Raw genomic sequence first — 27,629 nt, forward strand, 5'->3', positions numbered from 1 at the left:
AATTAATGCAGCCCCCCCTCCCGCACGGCCAGCCTGGCAGCGGTGGGCAGGTCTAGGCCAGGCGGGCGCGGCGCCCCGGCTCTCTCAGAGGAGGCGGCCGGGGGCACTAGAGGAGCTGCTCGTGCTGTCGCCTCCGCGCAGACCCCCCGCGCAACCACCACGCCCACAGCCAGAGTGCTGCTCCCCAGCTGCACCGCCGCAATGGTGGAGGACAGCAAGTCCATGGCCAGCCTGCAGAGCTTGGAGCTGGATGACCAGGACACGTGCAGCATAAATGGGGACAATGAAGAGAAGACGGAGCACACCAAGGGGAGTCCTGGAGGGGACTTGGGTGCCAAAAAGAAAAAGAAGAAACAGAAGAGAAAAAAGGAGAAACCAAATTCCAGAGGCACCAAATCAGACTCTGTGTCTGACTCCCAGGAGAGTAAAATTCAGCATCCTTCAGAAAATCCCACCATCCCAATGCAGAAGTTGCAGGATATCCAGAGAGCAATGGAGCTGTTATCTGCATGCCAGGGCCCTGCCAGGAATATTGATGAGGCCACCAAGCACAGATACCAGTTTTGGGACACACAGCCAGCACCCAAATTAAATGAAGTAATAACATCTCACGGTGCAATTGAAGCAGATAAAGACAATGTGCGCCAGGAGCCATATTCCTTACCACAGGGTTTTATGTGGGACACTTTGGATTTGGGTAATGCTGAAGTGCTCAAGGAGCTATACACGTTGTTAAATGAGAATTATGTGGAGGACGATGACAACATGTTCTGGTTTGACTACTCGCCCAAGTGCCTGTTGGGGGCTCTGCATCTCCCAGGCTGGTTTCTTCGGTGGCACTGTGGGGTCAGAGTGTCTTCAAACAAAAAACTAGTAGGGTTCATAAGAGCCATCCCAGCAAATATTAGGATTTATGACAGTGTGAAGAAGATGGCTGAAATCAACTTTTTTTGTGTTCATAAGAAATTGAGATCAAAACGGGTAGCCCCAGTGTTAATTCAAGAAATAACTAGAGTGAACCTGGAAGGGATTTTTCAGGCCGTTTATACCACCGGAGTAGTTCTTACTAAGCCAATGGCCACGTGCACATACTGGCATCGATCACTAATCCCCAGGAAATTAGTAGAAGTGAAATTTTCTCACTTGAGTAAAAATATGACTCTACAGAGAACATTGAAGCTATAGACTTCCAGATGCTACAAAGACGTGAGGCTTGAGACCAATGGAACCAAGAGATATCGAAGCAGTTCGAGAATTAACCAACAGTTACCTAAAGCAGTTTCACCTAGCCCCAGTGATGGATGAAGAAGTAGCCTGCTGGTTCCTGCCCCAGGAGCACATTATTGACACGTTTGTAGTGGAGAACTCCAGTGGTAAACTAACTGACTTCCTGAGCTTCTACACACTCCCCTCCACAGTCACGCAACACCCAGCTCACAAGAGCCTCAAAGCCGCTTACTCTTTCTACAACATCCACACAGAAACGCCACTGCTGGACCTAACGAATGGCGCACTCATCATAGCGAAGTTGAAAGGATTTGATGTATTCAATGCACTAGATTTGATGGAAAATAAGACATTCTTGGAAAAACTCAAGTTTGGTATAGGAGATGCCAATTTACAGTATTATTTGTACAATTGGAGGTGTCCAGGAACAGATTCTGAAAAGACTGGACTTGTATTACAATAGGGGACATATTTCTAGAACTCTGATAATTTGTCAATATTCTATTTAGTGATTCCTGGAACTTCCTTTCCAAAGAAGAGTAAAAAGCACAACTTAAGTGAAATTGATGTGGTCAATACCCCAATCAGAAAAGATAAAAAAATCCATATGTGAACAATAGTACACATTTCTAGCTAGAACATTAACATTCATCCTTTTTTTTCACTGTTAACCCATTTGTAGGAGGGATGGAAGGTACAGAGTACATTCCTCTAGTTTTCAAACTTTTGGCTGTCTCCTGATGAAGAAAAGGTACTTTTCTACTGTAGAAAAGAGACTGTTTTTCTATGGACTGAACAGAAGTTACAGAATCCTGTAAGAAAATCTTTGCTATTGTGTGATGATAAACTGCTGCATTTCTATTTATTAAGTGGTGGTCTGTTTGTCCATGAAACAGAATGAAGGATCCATTTGGGAAGTTTTAACTTACATCACTTTACATGTTATCATTGGGAACATTTATGGAATCAGCACTTGTGTAACTCAGTGATGAGTGGTGGATGTTTTAAATGTAGAGTGAGATAAAAATGCGCTGGTGACCAGCACATCTATTTCTCCAGAAGCAAAGTTGCCAAATCAGTAAACACAGATTTGTACTTTGATGTTCATCAGGTCAGTTCAGGATTAGTTCAAAAGCACAGTTCTGTGCAAACATTAAGTGTGCCAAGAGTACTCACCTTTGATTAGACTTTGCTGCTGCACAGACTCCAGTTTTCTCAGCAACAGCAAGGATTTGTGAGGATAGAAAAAAGCTCTGAAGTCAAAATAAATGCCCAGTGGAATTTATAAGTGCTATCAGGACTGATAGTTTAAATGTTTTTATTACTTATGCAAAATTGCACATATTCCTTTACGCTGACTTTATCATGCAAGTTGTCATGCTAATGGAAAATGTCTAATGTGTAAATAAGTTCCCAATTTTGTTACTGATGGTGTTTTTACCTAGAATTTGAAAAACCAAGTTTCTCAGTATACATATATGTTTGTATATTGGCAATAGTTCAAGGAGTAAAAAGATGCTGAATGAGGCCAAATAAGCAGACCTTGACTCAAATACCACAAAACAGATACTTTTTCCTGCCTTTACTCTACCAGTGCATAGGCTGCTCAGTCCAGAAAAATTTAATTACTTTAGACAACATGACAGCCTTTCTTTCGTGTTATAAGTAGTCAAATGAAACCAATCACATCTTATACCAGGCAGGAGCTAGCTAAAAGGCCCATGAGATAAATACAGTTTGTCACCTGTTTTTGTATAGCCCATGAGCTAAGAATGGTTTTTACTTTTTTGAATGGTGGAGGGAGGGGGATCAAAAGAATAACATTTTTTGACACTTGAAAATTATATGACATTTAAACTTGAGCATCCATAAATAAAGTTTTATTGGAACACACACACACACAAAAAAAAATTAACACAGCCAAGACAGAACTCTTGATTCTCTAAACAACCCAACCATCAAAACTGCTTTTATCTCAATTTAACTTTTTTGAATAAACTACTTCATCCCATTTCTTAAGCCAAACTCTTAGGGATTTTCCTGGATTTTTCACTGTTCATCAGATGTCCTCACCCCCAGATATACATATCAAATCATTGACATATCATTTGTCTTCAAAATATACCCTAAATCTGTCTCCTTTTATCCATTTCTATGATCTCAACCAACATTGCTCGTTCAGAATATTCAGAGCATCTCACTCAGCTAGCCTCCCTGCTTCCATTTTTCTCCCACTGCAATATTTTGCTTTACTTCTCACATATTAATTTCATTACAGTATGATTTACGTGCAATACAAAGCACCTACTTTAAGTTCATAGTTTGATGAATTTATCAAATGTACTTCCCCCCCCAACAAAATCACCCCAAATATAGAATATTTCTGTCACCCCCAAAATTTTCCTTGTAGGCATTTGCATCTTAGCCTTCTTCACCTCAGGCCACGATATGCTGTTACTGGGGATTAGTTTTACCTGTTCTGTAACTAAATACACATGGGTTTCATATACTATGACCTCTTTGGTATCCCAGGTAGGTCAGCACAATGTTTTCAGATTCATCAATGACATGTGTCTAAGTAATTTGTTCCATTTTACTGTTTGGATATATCACAATTTGTTTAACAAAAAGGCAAAGAAAATCTTATGACCTTCACAGATAAAACCACTAAACAAAAAATAAACACCATCACAATGAATTCTCCCAAATTAATGTAACTTAGAACCCAGGGAGATAATGCTAGAAAATCCACCAAAAAGACTATCCATCCTACAAATCACATAATCAAGAGGATGTGTAACTATAAAATCATTCTTCAATGAGGAAGTACTAGGATGCAATAAATAGTTTAAGCATAATTAGCAAATGGCAGCTTATGAAGAAGAGAGTATGGTTTCTGGGATAATCACATAGATGACTTGAGATAAAAATGGCATAAAATCGAGGTGGAGCCAAGACGGCGGCATGAGTAGAGCAGCGGAAATCTTCTCCCAAAACCATACATAGTTTTGAAAATACAACAAACACAACTATACCTAAAAGAGAGACCAGAAGATACAGGACAACAGCCAGACTGCATCCACACCTGCGAGAACCCAGCACCTTGTGAAGGGGGTAAGATACAAGCCGTGACCCAGTGGGACCCGAGCACCCCTCATCCAGCTCCTGGCGGGAAGAGATGACTAGGAGCGGGGAGGGAGAGAGAGCCCAGGACTGTTAAACACCCAGCCCTAGCCATCTGCACTGGGAACACAGACACAGAGTGTGTGGGGTACTGGATACTAGGGAAACAGGACTGTAAAACCTGCGAGTGGGTCCTTGCAGCTGGCACCCCTTGGACAAAGAAAAGTGAGTGCTTTTTGAAAGACTTAAAGAGACAGGGACCCCACAGCTGGACGGAAACGTCCCGGGACCCTTAGGCCAGCAGCTGGGAACACGGGGAACTCTGGGCGCCCTAACCCCCTGGGCGGCAATGCAGCTTGGAGGACCCTCACGGAGATAAAAAGCCTCCTGCCCATTTCTGCTCTGATGCCGCTCCTCCATAATGGAGCAGCAGCCTGAAGCTGGCCATGCCCACAGCAGCAGGGCAGAGCTTCTTTCACAGCGGCCGGTAAGAATTAGACACCCTGTCTACTTGCAGCTGCCCAGAACAAGCCGCTAGGGGTCGCCATTCTCCCAGGAGAGGAAGGTCACCAACGAGCAAGAAGGGACGTTTTCCCAGCCAACAAATGCACCAGCTCCCCACAACTACCTCTATCACCATGAAAAGACAGAAGAATTTGATACAGACCAGACTAATCCAGACATTCTCCCCTGAGAAGAAATCTGGGGAGATAGATCTAATCAATCTCCCTGAAAAAGAATTCAAAGTAAAGGTCATAACCATGCTGATGGAGTTGCAGAGAAATATGCAAGAGCTAAGGGATGAAGTCCGGAAGGAGAATACAGAAATGAAACAATCTCTGAAAGGATTTATAAGCAGAATGGATAAGATGCAAGAGGCCATTGATGGAATAGAAACCAGAGAACAGGAATGCATAGAAGCTGACGCAGAGAGAGATAAAAGGATATCCAGGAATGAAACAATATTAAGAGAACTGTGTGACCAATCCAAAAGGAACAATATCTGCATTATAGGGGTACCAGAAGAAGACGAGAGAGAAAAAGGGATAGAACTGTATTTGAAGAAATAACTGCTGAAAACTTCCCCAAACTGGGGGAGGAAATAATCGTTCAGACCACAGAAGTACACAGAACTCCCAACAGAAGGGACCCAAAGAGGACAACATTAAGACAAATAATAATTAAAATGGCAAAGATCAAGTACAAGGACAGAGTTTTAAAGGCAGCTAGAGAGAGGAAAAAGGTCACCTACAAAGGAAAACCCATCAGGCTATCATCAGACTTCTCAACAGAAACCTTACAGGCCAGAAGAGAATGGCATGATATATTTAATGCAATGAAACAGAAGGGCCTTGAACCAAGAATACTGTATCCAGCACAATTATCATTTAAATATGAAGGAGGGATTAAACAATTCCCAGACAAGCAAAAGTTGAGGGAATTTGCCTCCCACAAACCACCTCTACAGGGTATCTTAGAGGGACTGCACTAGATGGGAGCACTCCTAAAGCTAAACAGATGTCACCAGAGAAAATAAAATCACAGCAAAGAAAGTAGACCAACCAAATACTAACTACAGGCAAAAAATAAAATCAACTACCCAAAAAAGCAGTTAAAGGTAACACAAAAGAGCACAGAATAAAACCCATATAAAGAATGGAAGAGGAGGAATAAGAAGGGAGAAAGAATCACCAGACAGTGTCCATAATAGCTTAATAAGCAAGTTAAGCTAGGCAGTAAGATACTAACGAAGCTAACCTTGAACCTTTGGTAATGACGAATCTAAAGCCTACAATGACAATAACTACATATCTTTCAATAATGACCCTAAATGTTAATGGACTAAATGCACCAATCAAAAGACACAGAGTAATACAATGGATAAAAAAGCAAGACCCATTTATATGCTGCTTACAACAGACCCAACTCAAATCCAAAGATATGCACAGATTAAAAGTCAAGGGATGGAAAAAGATATTCCATGAAAACAATAGGGAGAAAAAAGCAGGTGCTGCAGTACTAGTATCAGACAAAATAGACTTCAAAACAAAGAAAGTAACAAGAGATAAAGAAGGACACTACATAATGATAAAGGGCTCAGTCCAACAAGAGGATATAACCATTCTAAATATATATGCACCCAACAGAGGAACACCAGCATACGTGAAACAAATACTAACAGAACTAAAGGAGGAAACAGAATGCAATGCATTCATTTTAGGAGACTTCAACACACCATTCACTCCAAAGGATAGATCCACCGGACAGAAAATAAGTAAGGACACAGAGGCACTGAACAACACACTAGAACAGATGGACCTAAAAGACATTATAGAGCTCTACATCCAAAAGCAACAGGATACACATTCTTCTCAAGTGCACATGGAACATTCTCCAGAATAGACCACATACTAGGCCACAAAAAGAGCCTCAGTAAATTGAAAAAGATTGAAATTCTACCAACCAACTTTTCAGACCACAAAGGAATAAAACTAGAAATAAATTGTACAAAGAAAGCAAAAAGGCCCACAAACACATGGAGGCTTAACAACATGCTCCTAAATAATCAATGGATCAATGACCAAATTAAGATAGAGATCAAGCAATATATGGAAACAAATGACAACAACACAAATCTCCAACTTCTGTGGGACGCAGCGAAAGCAGTCTTAAGAGGAAAGTACACAGCAATCCAGGCATATTTAAAGAAGGAAGAACAATCCCAAATGAATAGTCTAATGTCACAATTATCAAAATTGGAAAAAGAAGAAATAAGGCCTAAAGTCAGCAGAAGGAGGGACATAATAAAGATCAGAGAAGAAATAAACAAAATTGAGAAGAATAAAACAATAGAAAAAAAATCAATGAAACCAAGACAAATGAAATCAATTTCTTTGAGAAAATGAACAAAATAGATAAGCCTCCAGCCAGACTTATTAAGACAAAAAGAGAATCAACACACATCAACAGAATCAGAAACGAGAAAGGAAAAATCACGACAGACCCCACAGAAATACAAAGAATGATTAGAGAATACTATGAAAACCTATATGCTAACAAGCTGGAAAACCTAGAAGAAATGGACTTCTTAGAAAAATAAACCTTCCAAGACTGACCAAGGAAGAAACACAAAATCTAAACAAACCAATTACCAGCAAAGAAATTGAAGCGGTAATCAAAAAACTACCCAGGAACAAAACCCCCAGGCCAGATGGATTTACCTTGGAATTTTATCAGACATACAGAGAAGACATAATACCCATTCTCCTTAACGTTTTCCAAAAAGTAGAAGAGGAGGGAATACTCCCAAACTCATTCTATGAAGCCAACATTACCCTAATACGAAAACCAGGCAAAGACTCCACCAAAAAAGAAAATTACAGACCAATATCCCTCATGAATGTGGATGCAAAAACACTCAACAAAATATTAGCAAACTGAATTCAAAAATACATCAAAAGGATCATACACCATGATCAAGTGGGATTCATCCCAGGGATGCAAGGATGGTACAACATCCGAAAGTCCATCAACATCATCCACCACATCAACAAAAAGAAAGACAAAAACCACATGATCATCTCCATAGGTGCGGAATAAGCATTCAAAAAAATTCAACATCCATTCATGATAAAAACTCTCAGCAAAATGGGAATAGAGGGCAAGTACCTCAACATAATAAAGGCTGTATATGATAAACCCACAGCCAACATCATACTGAACAGCGAGAAGCTGAAAGCTTTTCCTCTGAGATCGGGAACAAGACAGGGATGCCCACTCTCCCCACTGTTATTCAACATAGTACTGGAGGTCCTAGCCACAGCAATTAGACAAAACAATAAGTACATCCAATGCAAATTGATAAAGAAGAAGTTAAACTGTCACTATTTGCAGATGACATGATATTGTACATAAAGAACTCTAAAGACTCCACTCCAAAACTACTACAACTGATATCAGAATACAGCAAAGTTGCAGGATACAAAATTAACACACAGAAATCTGTGGCTTTCCTATACACTAACAATGAACCAACAGAAAGAGAAATTAGGAAAACAATTCCATTCATAATAGCATCAAAAAGAATAAAATACCTAGGAATAAACCTAACCAAGGAAGTGAAAGACCTATACCCTGAAAACTACAAGACACTCTTAAGAGAAATTAAAGAGGACACTAGCAAATGGAAACTCATCCCATGCTCCTGGCTAGGAAGAATTAATATCATCAAAATGGCCATCATGCCCAAAGCAATATACAGATTCAATGCAATCCCTATCAAATTACCAACAACATTCTTCAACAAACTGGAACAAATAGTTCAAAAATTCATATGGAAACACTAAAGACCCCAAATAGCCAAAGCAATCCTGAGAAGGAAGAATAAAGTTGGGGGGATCTCTCTCCCTAACTTCAAGCTCTACTACAAAGCCACAGTAATCAAGACAATTTGGTACTGGTACAAGAACAGAGCCACAGACCAGTGGAACAGAATAGAGGCTCCAAACATTAACCCAAATATAATGGCCAATTAATATATGATAAAGGAGCCATGGACATACAATGGGGAAATTACAGTCTCTTCAAAAGATGGTGCTGGCAAAACTGGACAGCGACATGTAAGAGAATGAAACTGGATCACTGTCTAACCCCCTACACAAAAGTAATTTCGAAATGGATCAAAGACCTCAATGTAAGTCATGAAACCATAAAACTCTTAGAAAAAAACATAGACAAATATCTCATGGACATAAACATGAGTGACTTCTTCATGAACATATCTCCCCGGGCAAGGGAAACAAAAGCAAAAATGAACAAGTGGGACTATATCAAGCTGAAAAGCTTCTGTACAGCAAAGCACACCATCAATAGAACAAAAAGGTATCCTACAGTATGGGAGAATATATTCATAAATAGCAGAGCCGATAAAGGGTTAACATCTAAAATATATAAAGAGCTTACACACCTCAACAAACAAAAAGCAAATAATCCAAATAAAAAATGGACAGAGGAGCGGAATAGACAGTCCTCCAAAGAAGAAATTCAGATGGCCAACAGACACATGAAAAGATGCGCCACACTGCTAGTTACCAGAGAAATGCAAATTAAAACTGCAATGAGATATCACCTCACACCAGTAAGGATCACCACCATCCAAAAGACAAACAACAACAAATGTTGGCGAGGTTGTGGAGAAAGGAAACCCTCCTACACTACTGGTGGCAATGTAAATCAGTTCAACCATTGTGGAAAGCAGTACAGAGTTTCCTCAAAAATCTCAAAATAGAAATACCATTTGACTCAGGAATTCCACTTTTAGGAATTTACTCTAAGAATGCAGCAGCCCAGTTTGAAAAAGACAGATGCACCCCTATGTTTATCACAGCACTATTTACAATAGCCAAGAAATGGAAGCAACCTGAATGTCCATCAGTAGATGAATGGATAAAGAAGATGTGGTACATATACACAATGGAATATTATTCAGCCATAAGAAGAAAACAAATCCTATCATTTGCAACAACATGGATGGAGCTGGAGGGTATTATGCTCAGTGAAATAAGCCAGGCGGAGAAAGACAAGTACCAAATGATTTCACTCCTATGTGGAGTACAAGAACAAAGAAAAACTGAAGGAACAAAACAGCAGCAGAATCACAGAACCCAGGAATAGACTAACAGTTACCAAAGTGAAAGGGACTGGGGAGAATGGGTGGGAAGGGAGAGATAAGGGCGGGGAAGAAGAAAGGGGGCCTTACGATTAGCATGAATAATGTGGGGGGGGGTGCTCGGGGAGAGCTGTGCAACACAGTGAAGACAAGTAGTGATTCTACAGCATCTTACTATGCTGATGGACAGTGACTGTAATGGGGTGGGGGGGGGGGCTTGATGAAGGGGGAAGCCTAGTAAACATAATGTTCTTCATGTAATTGTAGATTAATAATAATAAAATTTTTTAAACTGGCATAAAATCCCTTGAGATTCCTTACTTAAAACTGCCAGGTATCTTAGGCATCTACATTAGAGGCAGTCTGTTGTCTTCTCCTCAAGATAAGGAATGAACAATTAGTCACAGATGTTTCCAGGTAATGCAGTCAATACTAATGTAGTATATTAAGTGGTCAGGAGATCCTGCTTTCAAACTGATATTGCTCCTGCCAGCTTTAATTGGTGATGTATGTACTTTTAAAATCTGGGTACCCATTAAGGAGTCATTTCCACAATATGCCTACATTTAATGTGAAATCAGATGGAAGGTGACCCCAAACAACTGTTCAGTTATTTTTTCAGTTATGCATTAATTAATTTTATTTTATGTTCCACCTGCTGAATGTGCTCTTTGAAAAAAAGACTGTAAATTCTTTGTTGGGTGGATTATTCTATAAAGTTCAATTACGTCCTACTGATAGACATTTAATTCAAGACCTCTATATCCTCAGTAATTTTCTGTAGAAACTTCAAGTATGATTGTGAATTTGTCTGATTTTGTTAACAGGTTTTCTCAGTTTTTCTTTGTATGTTAATGAGTCTATTAGGTAGAGATTTAGTTATACAGATACATGAAAATATGCTCAACATCATCAATTATCATCAAAAACCACAAAGAGATACTACCTCATACCAGTCAGAATGGCTATTACTGTCAAGGCAAGAAATAACAAGTGCTGGTGAGAATGTGGAAAAAAGGGAACCCTCATATATGTTGGCAGAATGTAAATTGGTGTAGCCACTGTTGAAAGCAGTATGGAGGATTCTCAAAATACTAAAGTAGAAATACCACATGACCCAGCAATGACACTTCTGGGAATATACCCAAAGAAAACAAAATCACTAATTCAAAAAGATTATCTGCACCCCTATGTTTATTGCAGCATTATTTCTAATAGCCAAGATATGGAAGCAACCAAGTTGTCCATCATTAGATGAATGGATAAAGATTTGGTCAACATATATGTAAAGGAATAATACTCAGGCATAAAAAAGAATGAAACCTCACCATTTGCAACAACATGGAAAGACCTAGAGTGTATTATGATAAGTTAAATAAGTCAGGCAGAGAAAGACAAATGCCCTAAGATTTCACTTATATACCAAACAAATGGACAAACAAAAGAGCAGAGATATACTCATAGACACAAAGAACAGTCTGGCGATTGCCATAGGGGAATGAGTTGGATAAAATGGGTGAAATAGGTCAAGGGGATAAAGAGGTACAAACTTCAAATTACGAAATAAATTAGTCACAGGAATGGAAGCATAGAATAGGGAAAGTAACCAATAAAATGGTGAGATCTTGGTAGAGTGCCAGAGGGTAACGACACTTATTGTGGTAAACATTTAGTAATGCACATAATTGTTGAATCACTATGTTGTACATCTCAAACCAATCTTGTATATCAATTACATTTCAGTAAAAAAATAGAGCATATTTTCCACCTTACTATTGTTAAGCTATCTATAATTTCATATTTAAAGTGCATTTGCTCTAAATAATATATAATTGGATTTAGCTTTTTAATCCAGTGTAGTATTCTTTGGCTTTTATTTGGAATGTATGGACCATTTATAATTAATCTAATTACTTATGTGGTTGTTTTTAAGAGTGCCAGCAGGCTATTTGTTTTTAATTTGTCCCAAGTATTTTTTGGTTCTTTATCCTTGCATTTTTTTGACTGTTTATATTTTTATTATTCAATTTTTCTTTACTGTGGTTTTATTAGCTATAACTTTTAAGTTTATATAGTAGGAACTCTAGGGTTTTCAATATGCATCTTAACTTATTACAGTCTATCTTTCAGTAATATTATGCTGCTTTGTATATAATGTAAGACATGTATAGCCATGTACTTGTATTAAACTCTCCCTTTATACTATCATTGTCAAAACATCTACATCTGTGTTTGTCATAAACACCAATTATTACTTTCTATTTAAACAATAAAACACATTTTAAATAAAGTGAAAAGTGAGAGGAACATCATTTTTTTACCCATGTAACAACTAGTCACAGTATTTTTTATTCTTCAGTAAAACTCTGGTTTACTGTTCTTCAGCCTAAAAAATTTTACTTTTAACTTTGTTCTTGTGCAGACTTTCTTGTGATGAATTTTCCAAGTTTTTCTTTTCCTGACATTTTTTATTTTACCTTCATTTCTTAAGGATAGGGGTTTTTTTTGAGATATAGAATTCTGGGTAGACAGACCTTTCTTCAACATATGAAAGATACTGTTTCCAATACATTCTGGTTTGCATTGTTTCTGATGAAAAGTTGACAATTTCCTTACGTAGTCTCCAGCATTTAATCTTGTTTTCTCTGCTTTTAAATTTTTCTAAGTAACAATGATTTATGACATTTGAATTACATACCTTGGCTTATATTTTTTTCCTTAACTGGAAAAAAGTCCTAACTTCCAGGGCATGTGGCCTTGTAGTTTTGTATTTATATTATATATTATATATTACATATAGTATATAGTTTGGAGCAAATTTGGAAAATGTTAGTTATTTCCTCAATTTCTGTCTACCACGTTTCTGCAAATCCAGTAACGCCACTGTTAGCCTTCTGGGTATCCTAATAGTAATCAGTATAATTACATCTCAAAATAACAAACATGAGATGGTGGTGCTTAGCAATCACAAGCAAGTGGGGTTCAATTATAACAATGAGTGGCAAGATCTGAGTGACAGATGGGGAGGCACGTCATATTTAAAGTGCATTTGCTCTAAATAATATGTAATTTAGGAATTATATATTATTCTATAATTTTAGGAATAATCCTAAGAAGGAATAATAACTGAGGGAGGGTAAATACACATTTCAGTATTTTTCTCCTCTCACTGATTCCACATGAATAATTTCTATCACTATATGCTTAAATTCACTGATCATTTTTCTATGGTCTTTAATCCACATTAGAGTTCACCAATGCACATAATGAATTTTGGGTTCTAGACATTCTCTTTGGTTCCCTTTTAATATATTGTACTTCTCCCCTCATATTTACATGAATCCTTGAATAATCAGGATTATTTCCCTTTTCTGAATGCTCAAATACCTAGATTCAAGGTCATGAGTCAGTTGGGTGAATTAATAGGAAATTACTACCGTACATTTGTCACAATGAAAAATGACCCTTCATCATAGATCTAGCTGCTCTTTCAGTCAATGGGCTCATGGTCTGAGATTTGGGTCACATATGAAATCTGGGGAAAAGATTGTGGCTTTTTAAAGGGCAACTTTCTTCTGCCTCTATTGTCCATTTTTGATTCATTTTGATTTTATATATCATGCAAATCCCTTAGTGGTTGCCTATTTGTTCTTCCTTAAGGACTAACATGTTCTGTTAACCATTTCCATCTCCCACTGGGAGCCTCCCCATCTGTCACTCAGATCTTGCCACTCATTGTTATAATTGAACCCACCTTGCTTGTGATTGCTAAGCACCACCACCTCATGTTTGTTATTTTGAGATGTAATTATACTGATTACTATTAGGATACCCAGTTCTGTAACAGCATCTGCTACCATCATTGTTTGCCTAGAGAGAGCAGCCAGCCATCACCGCACTTCTAACAACTTTTATTCCCCTTTCACCAGCTCATTCCTTACTGCACTGTTGACTAGGATGCCCTCTAGGCCTTCTAATGAAACACTGCCAGTTGCTTATCCAGCCTTATGTAATATATCCGCCCACCTCTCTGAGTCTTTTAATCCTCTCTTCTGCCATCAGCCCTGATAGCTTTGGCATTTCTATTTAATTTATTAGGGTATTTTTTTTCTGAATTTCCAGGAGCTATCCTAGAAGAGAATTAGTTGATCTCCCTAGGTAGCTGCCAGAGTATTAAATTTTATTTCAAAGGAAAATGCTCCCATGTTGATAAACTCTCCCTTCCCCAACTTGCTCTCCCGGTCTGCCCCCTCATTCCGCACCCTCGGCGCTGGTCCCATGCATGTACTTGTCTTCCCATGGTGCACTGGCATCTATCAGCCGGGCTCCTGCAGCAACTTTAGCATATACTTTCCCCCGTTACTTAGCAACTCTAATACTTCTCCATTTGGATGTTCTGGGATATGTGCTGCTGCTGTCTTAGATTGGGCTCCCCAAGGGGATTTTTCAATGAAAGAGTTGATTGGACAGTAAGTCTTAGGAATTTCACCTGTAAGAATGTGAAAACGACAGGATTTGGCAGAAGTGAAATCACAACACAGTTGGCAACTGAGTCCTCAGCCAATTTAGCATGTTCCTGAGTTTGGGGGGCCCTTTGCAGCTGTCCCCAAATAAAATGAGGATGGCAGGTCTTCAAATTTTGCATCCTTCAGTCACTGTCCACAGGTTTCCTCCCCATACTCCCTACCCCCTCCCAGAAGAAAAGCAATTTGGAATAAAGCAGCTCCTTGCTGCCAAAGAAAACCACAATAGCTTTGTGCTCTTCCATCAGCAGCTGGAGGGTAACTGCTTAGGTCCTGCAGAGGTGATCTGGGTGGAAAACCTAATACCCACAATAGACACACAAAATGTTGAAAGCAGTTCCCCAGTTTCTTCTGATTTCCACACCCATGTTTGCAATTGCTTAGTGTTCCCTTAGATGGCCAACTTAGTCAAATTTAGTATTGTGCGCTTCAGTCTATTTAATGAGATCCACCTATTTTTTTCTATTTCTTATCTCAATTTGTGGCATCTCTGAAATTCATCTTTAATTCCCCCATTTTCCTGTCTTTAATTTTTTTTGCCTGAAATGGTCTTTCACCCTTTTCTATACATAGTAAATTTTATTCATCTTTCAAGGCTGAGCTCAAATGTCACTTCCTTTTTTTTGGAGCCATCTTTGGTTGCTTTAAACAAGGTTAACTTTTCTTTCCTGTAAGCCAACAATGTAGTTTGCACATTGTAAGGGTCTTCTGGAGCTTCCGTAACAAAATCCCACAGACTGGGTGGCTTAAACAACAGGAACTTACTCCTCAGAGTCCTGGAGTCTGGAAGTCACATCAGGATGCCAACGTGGTCAGGTTCTAGTGAGAGCTCTCTTCCTGGCCTGTAGATGGCCACCTTCTCATTGTGCCCTCATATGGCAGAAAGAGAGCAAGACCAGTCTCTCTGGTGTCTCTTCTTATTACTAATTCCCATCACCAGAGCTCCATCCTCATGATCTCATCTAAAACTAATTACCACCCAAAGGCCCCATCTCGAAATACCATCACACTGGGGGCCGGTACATTTGGTGGGATTGTGGGGTGGGGCCACATTTAGTCCACAGCAAACATTATTCCATAAGAGGAATCATGTGTAACACATGTTGTGTTAGTGTGAAGAGTCTATATGTATAACTTCTCATTAAACCATGAGTTTCTAAAAGGTAGGTACAGTCTCATTTCCTTTTGACCTCCAATACTAGCACAGGAACAGTATTGCATTATGCTTAAGGCTTATTTGCTGCATTGTGAATAAATCTGTATTATACGTGTGCCATAGTTATCAAATGGCAATCTGAGTTTCTAATCCTGTTTTTTATATGCTGGCCGCCTGCCAATATCAAGATTCTGGTAGTGACTGATTACTCATGCTTAGATGGCTGACCCTACTGGACACTCACAGAATGCTGTACTTGCACTTTGTAGCACTTTTTGCAATGTAATGAATTAGGTGTCCATTGAACTGCTTAGGTTTCTCAAGGATAGGAACTGTGTATGTCCTAGTTACCACTACACATCTTATGCCTAGGACAATGCCCTGCACTAAGGCACTCCATTTTTTTAATTCAAATTATAGACATGAATACATTGAGCTTGCAGCTGTGAAAATCACAGATATGGAAAAAAAAGAACATTTCAAATATTCATCAGGGAAGAACTTTGGACAGATTAGCTTAAGTATTAACTGGCAGTAAAAAGACAAAAGAGCAACAAAAAAACAGGCAGCGATTCACACAGAAAGCCAAAGAGCCAGCTTTCTCTGAGAAAAAGCATATTGATTTTGAAGTTAAAATCCTGAGCTAAAAGAACGTCTGTGTGAGGATTAACTCCAGCTACTAACCAGTTGCCAAAATTCCTAAACATTCCAGATATTGAAAGCCCTGAGTGCCCCAGGTCAGAATTTTGTCACCTACAAGCACAAAGATAGAAAAGACAGAGATTCTCAGGAAATAAATGTGATGGTGCTAAGCATAGTATTTTCTGAAACAAATACCAACTTCTATCCACATTAAAGAAAGAAGGCAAAGCCCTGTGAAGGATTTGTAGGGGACACATATTTGGTGAAATGAAAATAAGAGATGCTTACTAGCTGATACACTGAATGACTTGAATGCCAAATTGTCAGAGGGTAAGAAAGTGATAACGGTTATTTAGGGTTATTTATGTTAAACTGTTATGGTACATATTTTATATTTACATGTATTTTCATGTATTTTCAAAAATGTAAAAAAGAAAATATTTTTAAATGGATTCATTTTCAGCTTTATTTCATTTTGGATGAAATTTATATTTATTCATATAAACTTCATTCATTTTAGACTTAGTAAACTTCTTGTTGTTAATCATGAATATCAACTGAGCTCAGAATTGTCCATCCCATCTGTTTCGTCCCTTGGCTGAGTCTCTCACTCAGCAGACTATTAGTAAAGCTGTGTAATACTGGCTCCTACTAAGCGCACATTTGATGGAAGAAACTGGGGCTTATAAACTCAAACCAATGTTTGCTTAAATTATGATAAAAACTCAAATCTCCATTAGCCAAAGAACAGTGATAAATACAACAAGCCCATTAGGACCTCTGAAAATTGACGACTCAATAGGCTGACTTAAACAGGGACTACTCACATTCCAGTAAATCTTCATTACTGTGAGCAAACCATGTTGTAACCTTTGAGTGTTCTTAGAAGAAATTGGTTATCGATCATAAACAAAACTCACAGAGTTTAATACAAACGTAATGAAATGAGAAGTAGGGAAGTATCCCTCATGTTAATGGCAGTTGACACTGTCATGGACCTTCTTTGGAAGTAATTCAGATCTACTTTAATGGGATTTTCTCCCACAAGAAACATTTCCCAAACCCTGAAATTTACTGTGATCATCCCCTGTGATGTGTGGTAGGATGTATTTTCTAAAGTAATGGCTTTAAGCCCATAGAGCTTTCTTCAGTTTTAGACTTATAACCTCCTTGTTCTTATTTCTTTGCTTATGATTAAATGGAATAGCACATATATATCTTAATTAATCATTAATTTCTTGTATGCGTTTTTCCTATGTAGTCTCAAAGTCATTTTCAGATGTGTAGTTTCAAGTGTATCAGCAGCTTGCCTTTAAAAAAGCACTAAGCAATAGGGGCGGGGCACGGGGAAGGCAGTATAGCACAGAGAAGACAAGTAGTGACTCTATAGCATCTTACTACGCTGATGGACAGTGACTCTAATGGGGTATGTGGTGGGGACTTGATAATGGGGGGAATCTAGTAACCACAATGTTGCTCATGTGATTGTATATTAATGATACCATTAAAAAAAAAAAGCACTAAGCAAAATATGTCCTTTACCCTATCTCCAAGATTCTGGATTATAATTTTGTTTTTTCATGAAAGTGCTTTCTGCATTAGAAATTCCACATTGAGTAACAATAAATACTTAAAACAAGGAGTTGCCAAAGGTTTTTTAAAGGACTGTTTAATAATGAGCATACAAATGGCTCAATATAGGATGAGATATGAATGGGATTCTCTCCTTTACTGCCTTAAAAAACACAGAAATTGTGAATAAAGATCCTGAATAAGTATCCTTGGGAGGAAAGAATAACTACTTTCTCAATGAATTGACTTATAATTAAATTTAATTACAAACTGTAAGATTTAGAAGTAATTTATTCTTTAGGCAGAAATTCATCCATAAGAAATTATAATGTGTTCAAGTTTTTTTTAATTTAAATGAAGAAACATGTCATAAATATTTAATACTGTAAGATATCTGTTTAAGCTCATAAATTCTAAGAATCGGTTGATAACTTCCGAAATTTTGAATGTAAACATATTACTAGAATTTGTCCTTTGTTTTCTTTTGCCATTAGACATATGCTGTCTCTAATTTAACCTTAACTACATTTGTGTAATAAACTCATTATTTGAACTTTTAAATATATTAAAATATAACTGGAAATAGTATGGGCACTGTTTGATCAGAATAAAGGAGCCATAATTAACAAAATTTATGTCATCTTAATACAATTGATTAAGAGAAAGAGAAAAATAAAATTACCAATATTTGTAATGGAAGAGCAGTATTTATAAGATACTTTGGTCTTGAAATATGTAAGAGACTATTTTGACCAACTTTATGCTATTAAACAACACAGATGAAAGGAAAAATTATCTTGAAATCACAGATTATCAAAATTGACATAAAAGGATACAGAGAGTCTTAATACCACTTTAAATGCTACAGAAATTGAATTAACTATCAGAAATCTTCCCACAAAATCCCATATCATTTCTCTGGTGAATTCTATCAAATTTAAAAGGAAAGAAACATTCAAAGACCATAGAGAAGGAAACACTTCCCAATTTATGTGGCCATCAACCCTAATACCAAAATTTGACAAAGACACTATAACAGATTATATAAATTGAAAGAAATCTTTAGATGCAAATTGAATCCAATGTTTAAAAAAGAAAAAATATCATGATCAACTGAATTTATCCCTGGAATATAAGGTTAGCATTTGAAAAACAACCAATGTAATACAAGATATTAACAGAGTAAGGGAGAAAAATTCTATGTTTATCTCAATAGTTACAAACAACTATTCAACTCACATTCATAATTCGAAAAAGGAATAAATGGGAATTTATTCACTCCACAAAAAGTCATCTAAAAATTCAGCTAAGACTATATGTAATGGTGAAGTATTGAACTTTCCCTCCTGAAGATCAGTAACAGTAACATTGCATGTATGTCACATATACTGGAGGTTCTAGGCAATGATAAAAGATAAATAAAAGGCATGAAGATCAGTAAGAAAGAAAGAAAACTGTCTGTATTTGTAAATGACATGATTGCCTAGGTAGACAATTCTAATTTCCAAAGCAACTGCCTCCACTAGTAAGAAAAGTTTCCAAATACAAAGCCAATATACAAAAATCAATTGTATTCTTATACAGTTGCAGAAAACAATTGCAAAATTAAATTTTTAAGTTGTATTTACAATAGTCAAATAATATACTTAGAAAAAAATTGCCAAAAATGCAGGACCTTTGCACTGAGAACACTGCTAAAAACAAATCAAATAAGACAAAAAGAAATGGAAAGATAGATGATTTTCATGTACTAGAAGAATCAATATTGCTAAAAACACAAATTATCCCAAAAGTACCTAAAATCTAATACAAATCCAATCAGATGCCTGTCTGGTTTATAAATTGGCAAGCTAATTCTAAAATTTAAAGGAAATACAAAGGGTTTACAATGATTTAAACAATTTTGAGGAAGAAAAAAAAGCAAAACTGGGGGACTTTACCTGTACTTAAAGCTCTGTGTAGAGCTCCAATAATCAGGACAATAAGGCACTGACCGAAAGTGAGGCAAACACATCAACAGAACACGAAAGAGTCCAGAAATGCGCCCATACTTATAAAGCTAATTAAAGTAGTTTAATATTGGGTAAAAGTAAAATGTTTAAAGCAAATGAGGCTTAAACGACCAGATCTCAGTTTGGGGGATGAGGAACAAAGATCTTGACTCTTATTTCACATTAGATTCAAAAAATCACTTTGAGATGAGTAACAGTCTTATACATAAAAGCTAAAACTATAATGTTCTAGATGAACCATAGCAGAATATCCTGGTAATATGGGAGTAAGGTAAATGTATCTCTAACAGGGCAAAGAAGGAAATAATTCTAAAACAAAGAAAATGGTCAAAATTTTCAAAATTCTGTTAACCAAAGGACACTATAAAAAAAGAATACGTAATCAGACTGGAAAAGAAAAGTGGCAAATATATATCTAACAAAGGATGTACATCCAAGAGTATGTAAAATAATTGTACAACTCAATAATTACAACAATCCAATAAAATGCAGGAAAACTACTTGGATAGACTCTTCACAAAGGAAGGTACAAAAGTAGCAAATAAGCCCATGAAAACATGTTCAACATTATTCATCATGGAAATTCAAATTAAAACCACAAGAAATATTACTATCATCCACTCTACACAAAAAAATGTAGGGTAACTTTTTTTTTTAATTAAAAAACCAACAACTCAAATGTCAAGAATGGGGAACACCAGAATTCTCATATATTTCTGCTGAAAATGTACAAAATACAAGAATTTTGAAAAATGGCAGTTTCTTTAAAAGTCAAATATACAGCTACCTTATGACCCAGAAATTCCAATCCTAAGTATTTATCCAAGAGAAATGAAAATATGTATTCACAAAAAGACCTGTACAAAATAGGCATAGAAATACTCACAGCCAAAATCTGGAAACACCCCAAATGAACATCAAAAGAAAAATGAATAAACAAACAGACTGTGGTCTATTACTATAATTGATTATGGAATACTACTTGGCAAGAAGCAGGAAAAAGTTATTTATACCTAAAACAACATGGTTGATCTCACAGTCATACTAAGGAAAAGAAGTTAGACACAGAAGAGTACACACTTGATGATTCTATTTATATGAACTTCTAGAAGAGTTAAAATTAATCCACAGTGAAAAGAATCTGAAAAGTGGCCATCACTGGGTAAATGAAGACTGACTGTGAGGGACACAAGGAATTTCTGGAATGACTGAAATCTTGTATGTCTTGACAAGGTTGTACATTTGTCAAACTCATCAAATTAAACACGTAAGATTTGTGCATGTTACAATCAATGAACCTACACCTTGACACATCACAATCACCCAAAAAAACCATTAGGGTTCACTTCTGATAAACAGTCTATGGGTTTGAACACATGTATAATGACATGTATCCATCATTACAGCATCATACAGAGTATTATCCTCTGTGCTCCACTTATTCATCTAACTCCCCCCCAACCCTTAACCACTGATTTTTTATTGTCTCCATTCTTTTGCCTTTTTGTTTTATATAAGAAATAACAGCAAACTTATATGCATAAGGGAATGATTCAACAGATAAGAAAAACAAAGTATGATGTAGGACAGAGTGGAGATAGTATTTTTGAAGAAAACAGTACTCCTTGTATTTGGTTAAAGCACAGTCATCAAAGATACACAGGTGAGCTGTGAAAACAGCACAGATATGGAAGCATCACCAGAAAAACAGAAGAGCTCCTCAAGGAACAAGGCAATAGAAAAAGGTCAATTATTTGGAAAGCCATTAGACAAGAACCTCTTCTTTTTTTCATGCCCCAAACTCTGCATTTAGGACTACAAAGGTGATGAGTTTCATTAAACATCATTTTAAGAGGCAGCCAGATGGATGCTCAGATTGTATGCTTTGGCTCCAAGTAGTTTTCATGATAGGTAGCTTTTGTAATATTTCTTACACGTAGCAGGTGCCTTAATGCCCACATTATAAATTTCAAATTGACTGACTAGCCCATGATCACCAAGCCAACCATATCATTGTCTTGGATTAGTATTTTCTAGAAATTGAGTATTTTTTTAAATGTAGTTAATTATAAAAGAAATCCCCTATTTTGAATATTCTGTGTCTTTTTTTCCTAACCCATTTCTTCCTAGTGCCCAGCACAGTTCATGTTCCAGAGTGGACACAGTGCCAAATAAAGAGAATCATATTGCTATGTAAACAAACTTGATGATTACATGAATTAGGGCCAAAAAGGAGAGAGTTGGAGCTGCATGTAAATGTAACAAACCTGCTCTCTGAAAGCAATGTCAGGACATGGACAGAACCTACACTAGCGTTCTCAATTTGAAAAAACCTGTCAAGTGTACTTCTCAAAGAGAACTGAAGACTGATAGATTTTTGTAAAACTAATAATGAATCACGCAGGTAGCAAAGGCTAACTTTAAAATGTGAAGAGGATGAAAGAAAACAAAGCTGTGATAGGCAAGGGAAATAACTTAGGAAGTAAATGTAATTAAAGTTAAAGAGAATGAATACACTCAATTCAAGGAAACCTTGAGACATTTTTTCCTGGTCTGTACTCTACCCAAAATTCCCCCACAAGCCTCACTCTGTTTCACTTTATAAATTACTACCAGAGTTTTCCTGCTTAAGAGCAGGCCTGCTAATGTCACATCTTGGCAAAATCTTCTAAGAGCTCTTCATAGGCTACAGCAGATACCTACATATTGCTGAGAACATTTATAAAATGAACTATTTTTTTTATCATTTAATCTTGATGGATTTTATTTATCATCAGATGTTTGGCGAAAAGTTGACTTTCCTATGTATGATTTCAAATAACTCACAGCTTGAAGCAATCAGCATGGATTTTAAAAGAATTTGAATGAGTCCAGGCATCCACATTTCTATGCCCAACATCCCCCAGGAACTGGCAATTTGATTTCTAGCTGGGCTGTTTTCATGCACAATGTCTTAATTTTCATGGGTTCAAATCATGCGTGACAAACTAATTTTCTTCATTATGTCACAGGATAGTCTAAATACTACCAAGAGAGGCTGAAGAGAGTAAATCAATTTAAGTGTGCAGAGCAACATAACGGGAATTTGGTTTCAGATAATAGTCTGGGACTAAACCTAATGACCTAATCTTCCAATTGTTAAAAATAATTTGTTTGGGGCTGATAGGGGTTCTGGGGACATAGGAGGACCCTGGGCTAACCTCTTCCCATAGACATAGAAACTGCAGCTCCTTGTGAAACAATTTCTGGAAAACACTTGCACACTGAGCACTCCTAAGTATGGGGCTAATAAGAGACAGCCGCGTGGAAATGGGCAGGAAAGGCTGGGACACAGCATTACCATAAACCCATCCAAGGGTGGGCAGCCCAGTCAAGAGGCAACTTGACTCTAAGCTTCTCCCTGAACGTGAAGAATTCGAACCCCACATAGAGCACCGCAAGTTTTAAGACCTGCCACTGCCAGAAGCTCTAACAAAGCCCAACTCACTCCACTTAGAAACAAGCTAAGAAGTGACACCTCTCCCTCCATGTTGCCCTCTAGCCAGACATCCAGACCTTTTGAGTTTCTGCAATTTCACCTGAAGCCACCATGAAAATAAGTAAAGACATGCCATTCCCGAGCCAGTTGTGAGCACACAGTCTCCCTGATGCCAGCAAGTCTGCCCGTGGGCCCCTGAGTAACTGTGGATTCTGGACAGAGTCCCCCCCACCCTCCCATCCCCACTATGCCCCTTACAAAGGCTCTTGGGCTGAAGGGCACCGCAGAGAAAGCCCCGGCCCCAGTCCGCCACCTTCCCGGTTGCCAGCCTCCTGAATAAATCAACCTTCCTTTTCATCAACCCGTCTCTGAGTTTTGGCCTTTGAGGGCAGGGGAAGCAAAACGTGGGCTGGGAAGCGAGCTACAGCAGGCAGCACCGCTGAGGAATCAGCGCCCCAAACATGGCACCCTGGAAACCCTGGGAACCAGCAAGCTAGGTGAAGGCTCGCAGCCTGCAGAGGCTGCGGTTGACTCACCCACCCAGCAGGGCCGCCGATCCAGGAGCGCCGGGACTCTGCGAAGACGAGGCTCACCTGCTCACCCGCCGGGGTCACCCTGGGCAGCAGGCACTGGAGCCAGGACACGCCCGGGGCCGCAGGCTGGCCGTGGACTCTCCGCCTGGCCCCTCAGCAGCCGCGCGCCATCTTGGCGCTTTACCCAGGCGGGCACCGTCTAGACGCTCCACCCCGGTGGGCGCCATCTTAGCGTTGTACCGGGGCGGGCGCCATCTTGATGCTCTACCCGGGCTGGTGCCGCCGCGTTTGTTTTAAAGACAATCTTTTTCCCTTCTTCATCAGGGAGCACCATCTAAACACGCTCCCTCTGCTGTGCTGCAGCTCGCCGGGACCTCCGGGGGGAACGCGTGCTCGCCGGTGGGCGTGGTTTCAGCTTGTCGCGCAGGGGCCACTAGGCCCGGGAAGCCTGGGGGGCTGTCCATCAAGATCACACCAGGAGAGTGTTCTCAGCTGGCTACTGCAGTCAGGGTACTGCAGGTACCAGGCTGAAACACACCTCCAGCCTGGCCTGTTTGTCCCGGAGCTTCACTGAGGTGCGGGTTTTGAAATGGCTGCCGTGCCCTCGGCCTTACTCCAGCTTGCTAGTACATCCGGGATTCTGTGGCTGCTGCCGGGCTCACCTTATATGGCCTGAACACGCTTGGAACTCTAGGCTTCCTGAAACGGCTGCCACCTATTAGCTTATCACAGCAGCAACCACAGGGGCAGGCTGCTAATCACGCAACACCGCTGTCCTATACTAGCTTATCATTGAGACAGGGACGATGGGCTTAGGCAGAGTATAGTGAGGGCCTCTGGAAAAAAAAAAAAGCAAGACAATGTGGGATTTGCTGTAGCCTGCTGGGGCTTGTTTTTTTACTTTACCCAGGTGCTGCTTTTCCTCCTCCAGCCCTAATTAAGTAATTTGCAACCTGGGCAATTGATTTAGCAAGCAGGTAGTAAACAACCTCATTAAAACAGGAAGAATTCCATCTTGAAGGTTGCATTTAAAAACCCAATTTTAAAAAATAACTTTCTTTACATACTCTTTAACCAATAGACAAATAACTCAGCCCACCTTGGAAGCAAAGTAAGCAGTGTTAATGGATATGCTCCCAGACCAGGAAGGTGCTATCCCAGGAGGAAATCAGAACAGTAAATTTCTTGTAAATAATCCATAAGACTAATTTAAAAAAGAGATCTTCAAATACAAACATTTTGGGACCACTTAGCAGGTCTACATACCTAGCCCTTTGTCTCTCAACCGCCTATAAATCCCCTAAACAATGCACCACCCCAGGGCTCTCTTTAACCCCCCTCTGGCAAGAGCCAGGAGCTCTGTTCTCTCACTTTCTCTCTAAATGAAAGCCTCTACCTTGCTCTCCTACCTTGCAAAGTTCATTCTTAGACCCTGCGAACAAGAACCCTGGAATCATCATCACAGCTGCAATCTGAAGGGCAGGCTGCTAATTACACACACCACTGTCCAAACACCTGGGAGGCCTGGCACTACCTTTGCACGCTCCCCACACTGCACTGGAGCTCCACAAGCCTAACTAAAACTGTGGTTAACAATACTCTGCTCCATGTTTCAGTGTAACTAGGAGAGTGGACCTGGAAAGTTCTCTTCACAAGAAAAAATATATATATTTATGGTGGTGGATGTTACCTGGACTTAATGCAGTGATCATTTTATAATATATGTGAATATCAAAGCGTTCTATTATACACCTGAAACTAACACTTCATACTGTCATGTCCTACCTCAATCAAAAGAAAAAATAATTTGTGCTGTATGCTACTTTTGCTAGCAATGATCATAAACGCTGACTCTAGCTCATGAGACTCAAGTAAGAATGAATGTTTTGGAGGTACTTAATAAGCCCTTAGGATTGAAAGTTGCATCTTTGCTCCAGATGCTTACCTAGTCATTTTTATGTACACTGATAGAAGTTCTCTGCATACTTCTGAGTGGGGCCAATGAGGACCCATCAGATATGATGAATAGCCTAAAAAAAATAAAATCTTTCATCTTCTTCTAGAGTAGCTTTCCAGGAAGAGAATTTAGGGAAAATCCTAAATTATAATACTGAAAGGATACCCAAACTTTCGGTTTTCCAGGAACATCTCCATATATTAAAACTAACTGCAGATAGTATAATTTCAATATGAAAATATCCCTTCAAGAAGGTCATGGTGAAAAATATATCATTTCTTCTTCAAAGTTTAGGAAAAAGCATAATTTTAATACCAAGAAAGATATCTAAAATGTCAGTCTCCCATTAGTTCTGAATTAGTATGACAAAGCTTACCAATTAACCACAGGAAACATCTTGCAGGTAATGAAAATCCAATCCAAGAAGAAACGACAAGTAATACAAACAACACATTTATTTAGAAAAATAAACTGAAAATGCTGTTTGGTACATTTTCCCATGAAGCATAGATAAATGGCTATAAAAACTGTTATATGTCAAATACAAATTACAAATGATATTTTTAAGATAACAAATAGATGTCTGACACAAATGTTTAGGGTACAGTTCACTATGTTTGACTGCTTGGCTATTATGATATAAAATGATCTTCACTAAAAAAAAAACTAGATCCCTTTTTCATTCATTTGACCACACGGATGCTCTTTCATCATTATTCTGTACTTGTTTATTAGTCTGAAACAAGTTCATTTTTTACTAGATAACTGATCTTTTATAGGAGAATGAGAAATTGATATTTGGAGATTTTTAAATGTTTCCTTCTACGACTTTTCAAAGAAACTGCCTGTTGTGGTCTCAAAACTCCTGGGACCATCTGTGCAAATAACAGCACACATCATTTACCCTGAATGGAAGTGACAGTGCAAACATCGGAAGTGCATTGAAAAATAATCAGAACTGACCTCCCCCCTCCCTCAACGACTCTGGGGTGAAGGACTGAGTGCAGAAACTTTTCAAGCAATTGACAACAATGGTGTTATTCCATTATGGCTTTGAGGGTGCCCATGAGCTGGCAAACATCCTCTCTGCAAACAGCAACATTGTGTCCTAGCGCTGTGCATTGCTGCGATGCTCCTGTGCTGTTTTCTTCTTGTCTACATACTTTGAGATGCTGAGTAATTCTGGCTAGAGATACCTCTCTCTATACTTTAACCTTCCTAAAAGATAAATCAATTCATAATTTACTGGCTTAATAGCTGAATATACATTTTCTGGGATTCACATCTGGGAATATTTATTTCCATGGGTGAAATTAAATGGGTTTGGTTTGGTTTTGCTTTTGGTTTTTGTTATTATGGGCTTGCTTATTTAGTCCTACTTGTCATCTATTTTTTTTTTTTTTAATCTTCTTGGTAATTTCTGAGTGAAGAGATTTAAGGCTGTGGCTTTTTTTGCCCCCAGGGCTCTGCTCATGGCTGTCAGACTAGAGGCAGATGATTTTATGCAGACCATATCAGTGGTTATTTGTGCTCCAAAGTTGAGGGATTTGCTGCTCTGTGATGGACGGGTTCCTTGTTACTTCCAAATTAGATTTGGCCTCAAGAAGTCATAATGATGAATCTGAAGTGAGAGAAATGAGCTGACATGCCTCCAAATAAAGATATTCCATCCAACCTGAAGGAGCTGTCAGAAGAAAGAAAACAAAAGACAAAAGATCAGTAGAAATAGTAACTGTAG

General features: G+C 38.5%; 2 protein-coding genes across 2 annotated transcripts in view; one reads left to right on the top strand and one right to left on the bottom strand.

Moving 5' to 3' along the window:
- Positions 1-201: 201 nt before the first annotated feature.
- Positions 202-2,378, top strand: LOC118921378 (glycylpeptide N-tetradecanoyltransferase 2-like). The gene is given in 2 exon segments (XM_036903115.2): positions 202-1,178; positions 1,180-2,378. Coding segments are annotated over 2 exon segments (1,488 nt in total). The 3' UTR covers positions 1,691-2,378.
- A 23,956-nt stretch (positions 2,379-26,334) lies between these two features.
- PRR16 (proline rich 16) overlaps positions 26,335-27,629 on the bottom strand; it is a 302,048-nt gene continuing 300,753 nt past the window's right edge. Inside the window, exon 3 of the mRNA XM_057490707.1 lies at positions 26,335-27,575. The gene's annotated coding sequence lies outside the window, so the exon portion shown is untranslated. The remainder of the gene's footprint in view (positions 27,576-27,629) is intronic.

The sequence above is a fragment of the Manis pentadactyla genome, chromosome 13 (assembly GCF_030020395.1).
Source record: "Manis pentadactyla isolate mManPen7 chromosome 13, mManPen7.hap1, whole genome shotgun sequence".
Classification (NCBI taxonomy): Eukaryota; Metazoa; Chordata; class Mammalia; order Pholidota; family Manidae; genus Manis; species Manis pentadactyla.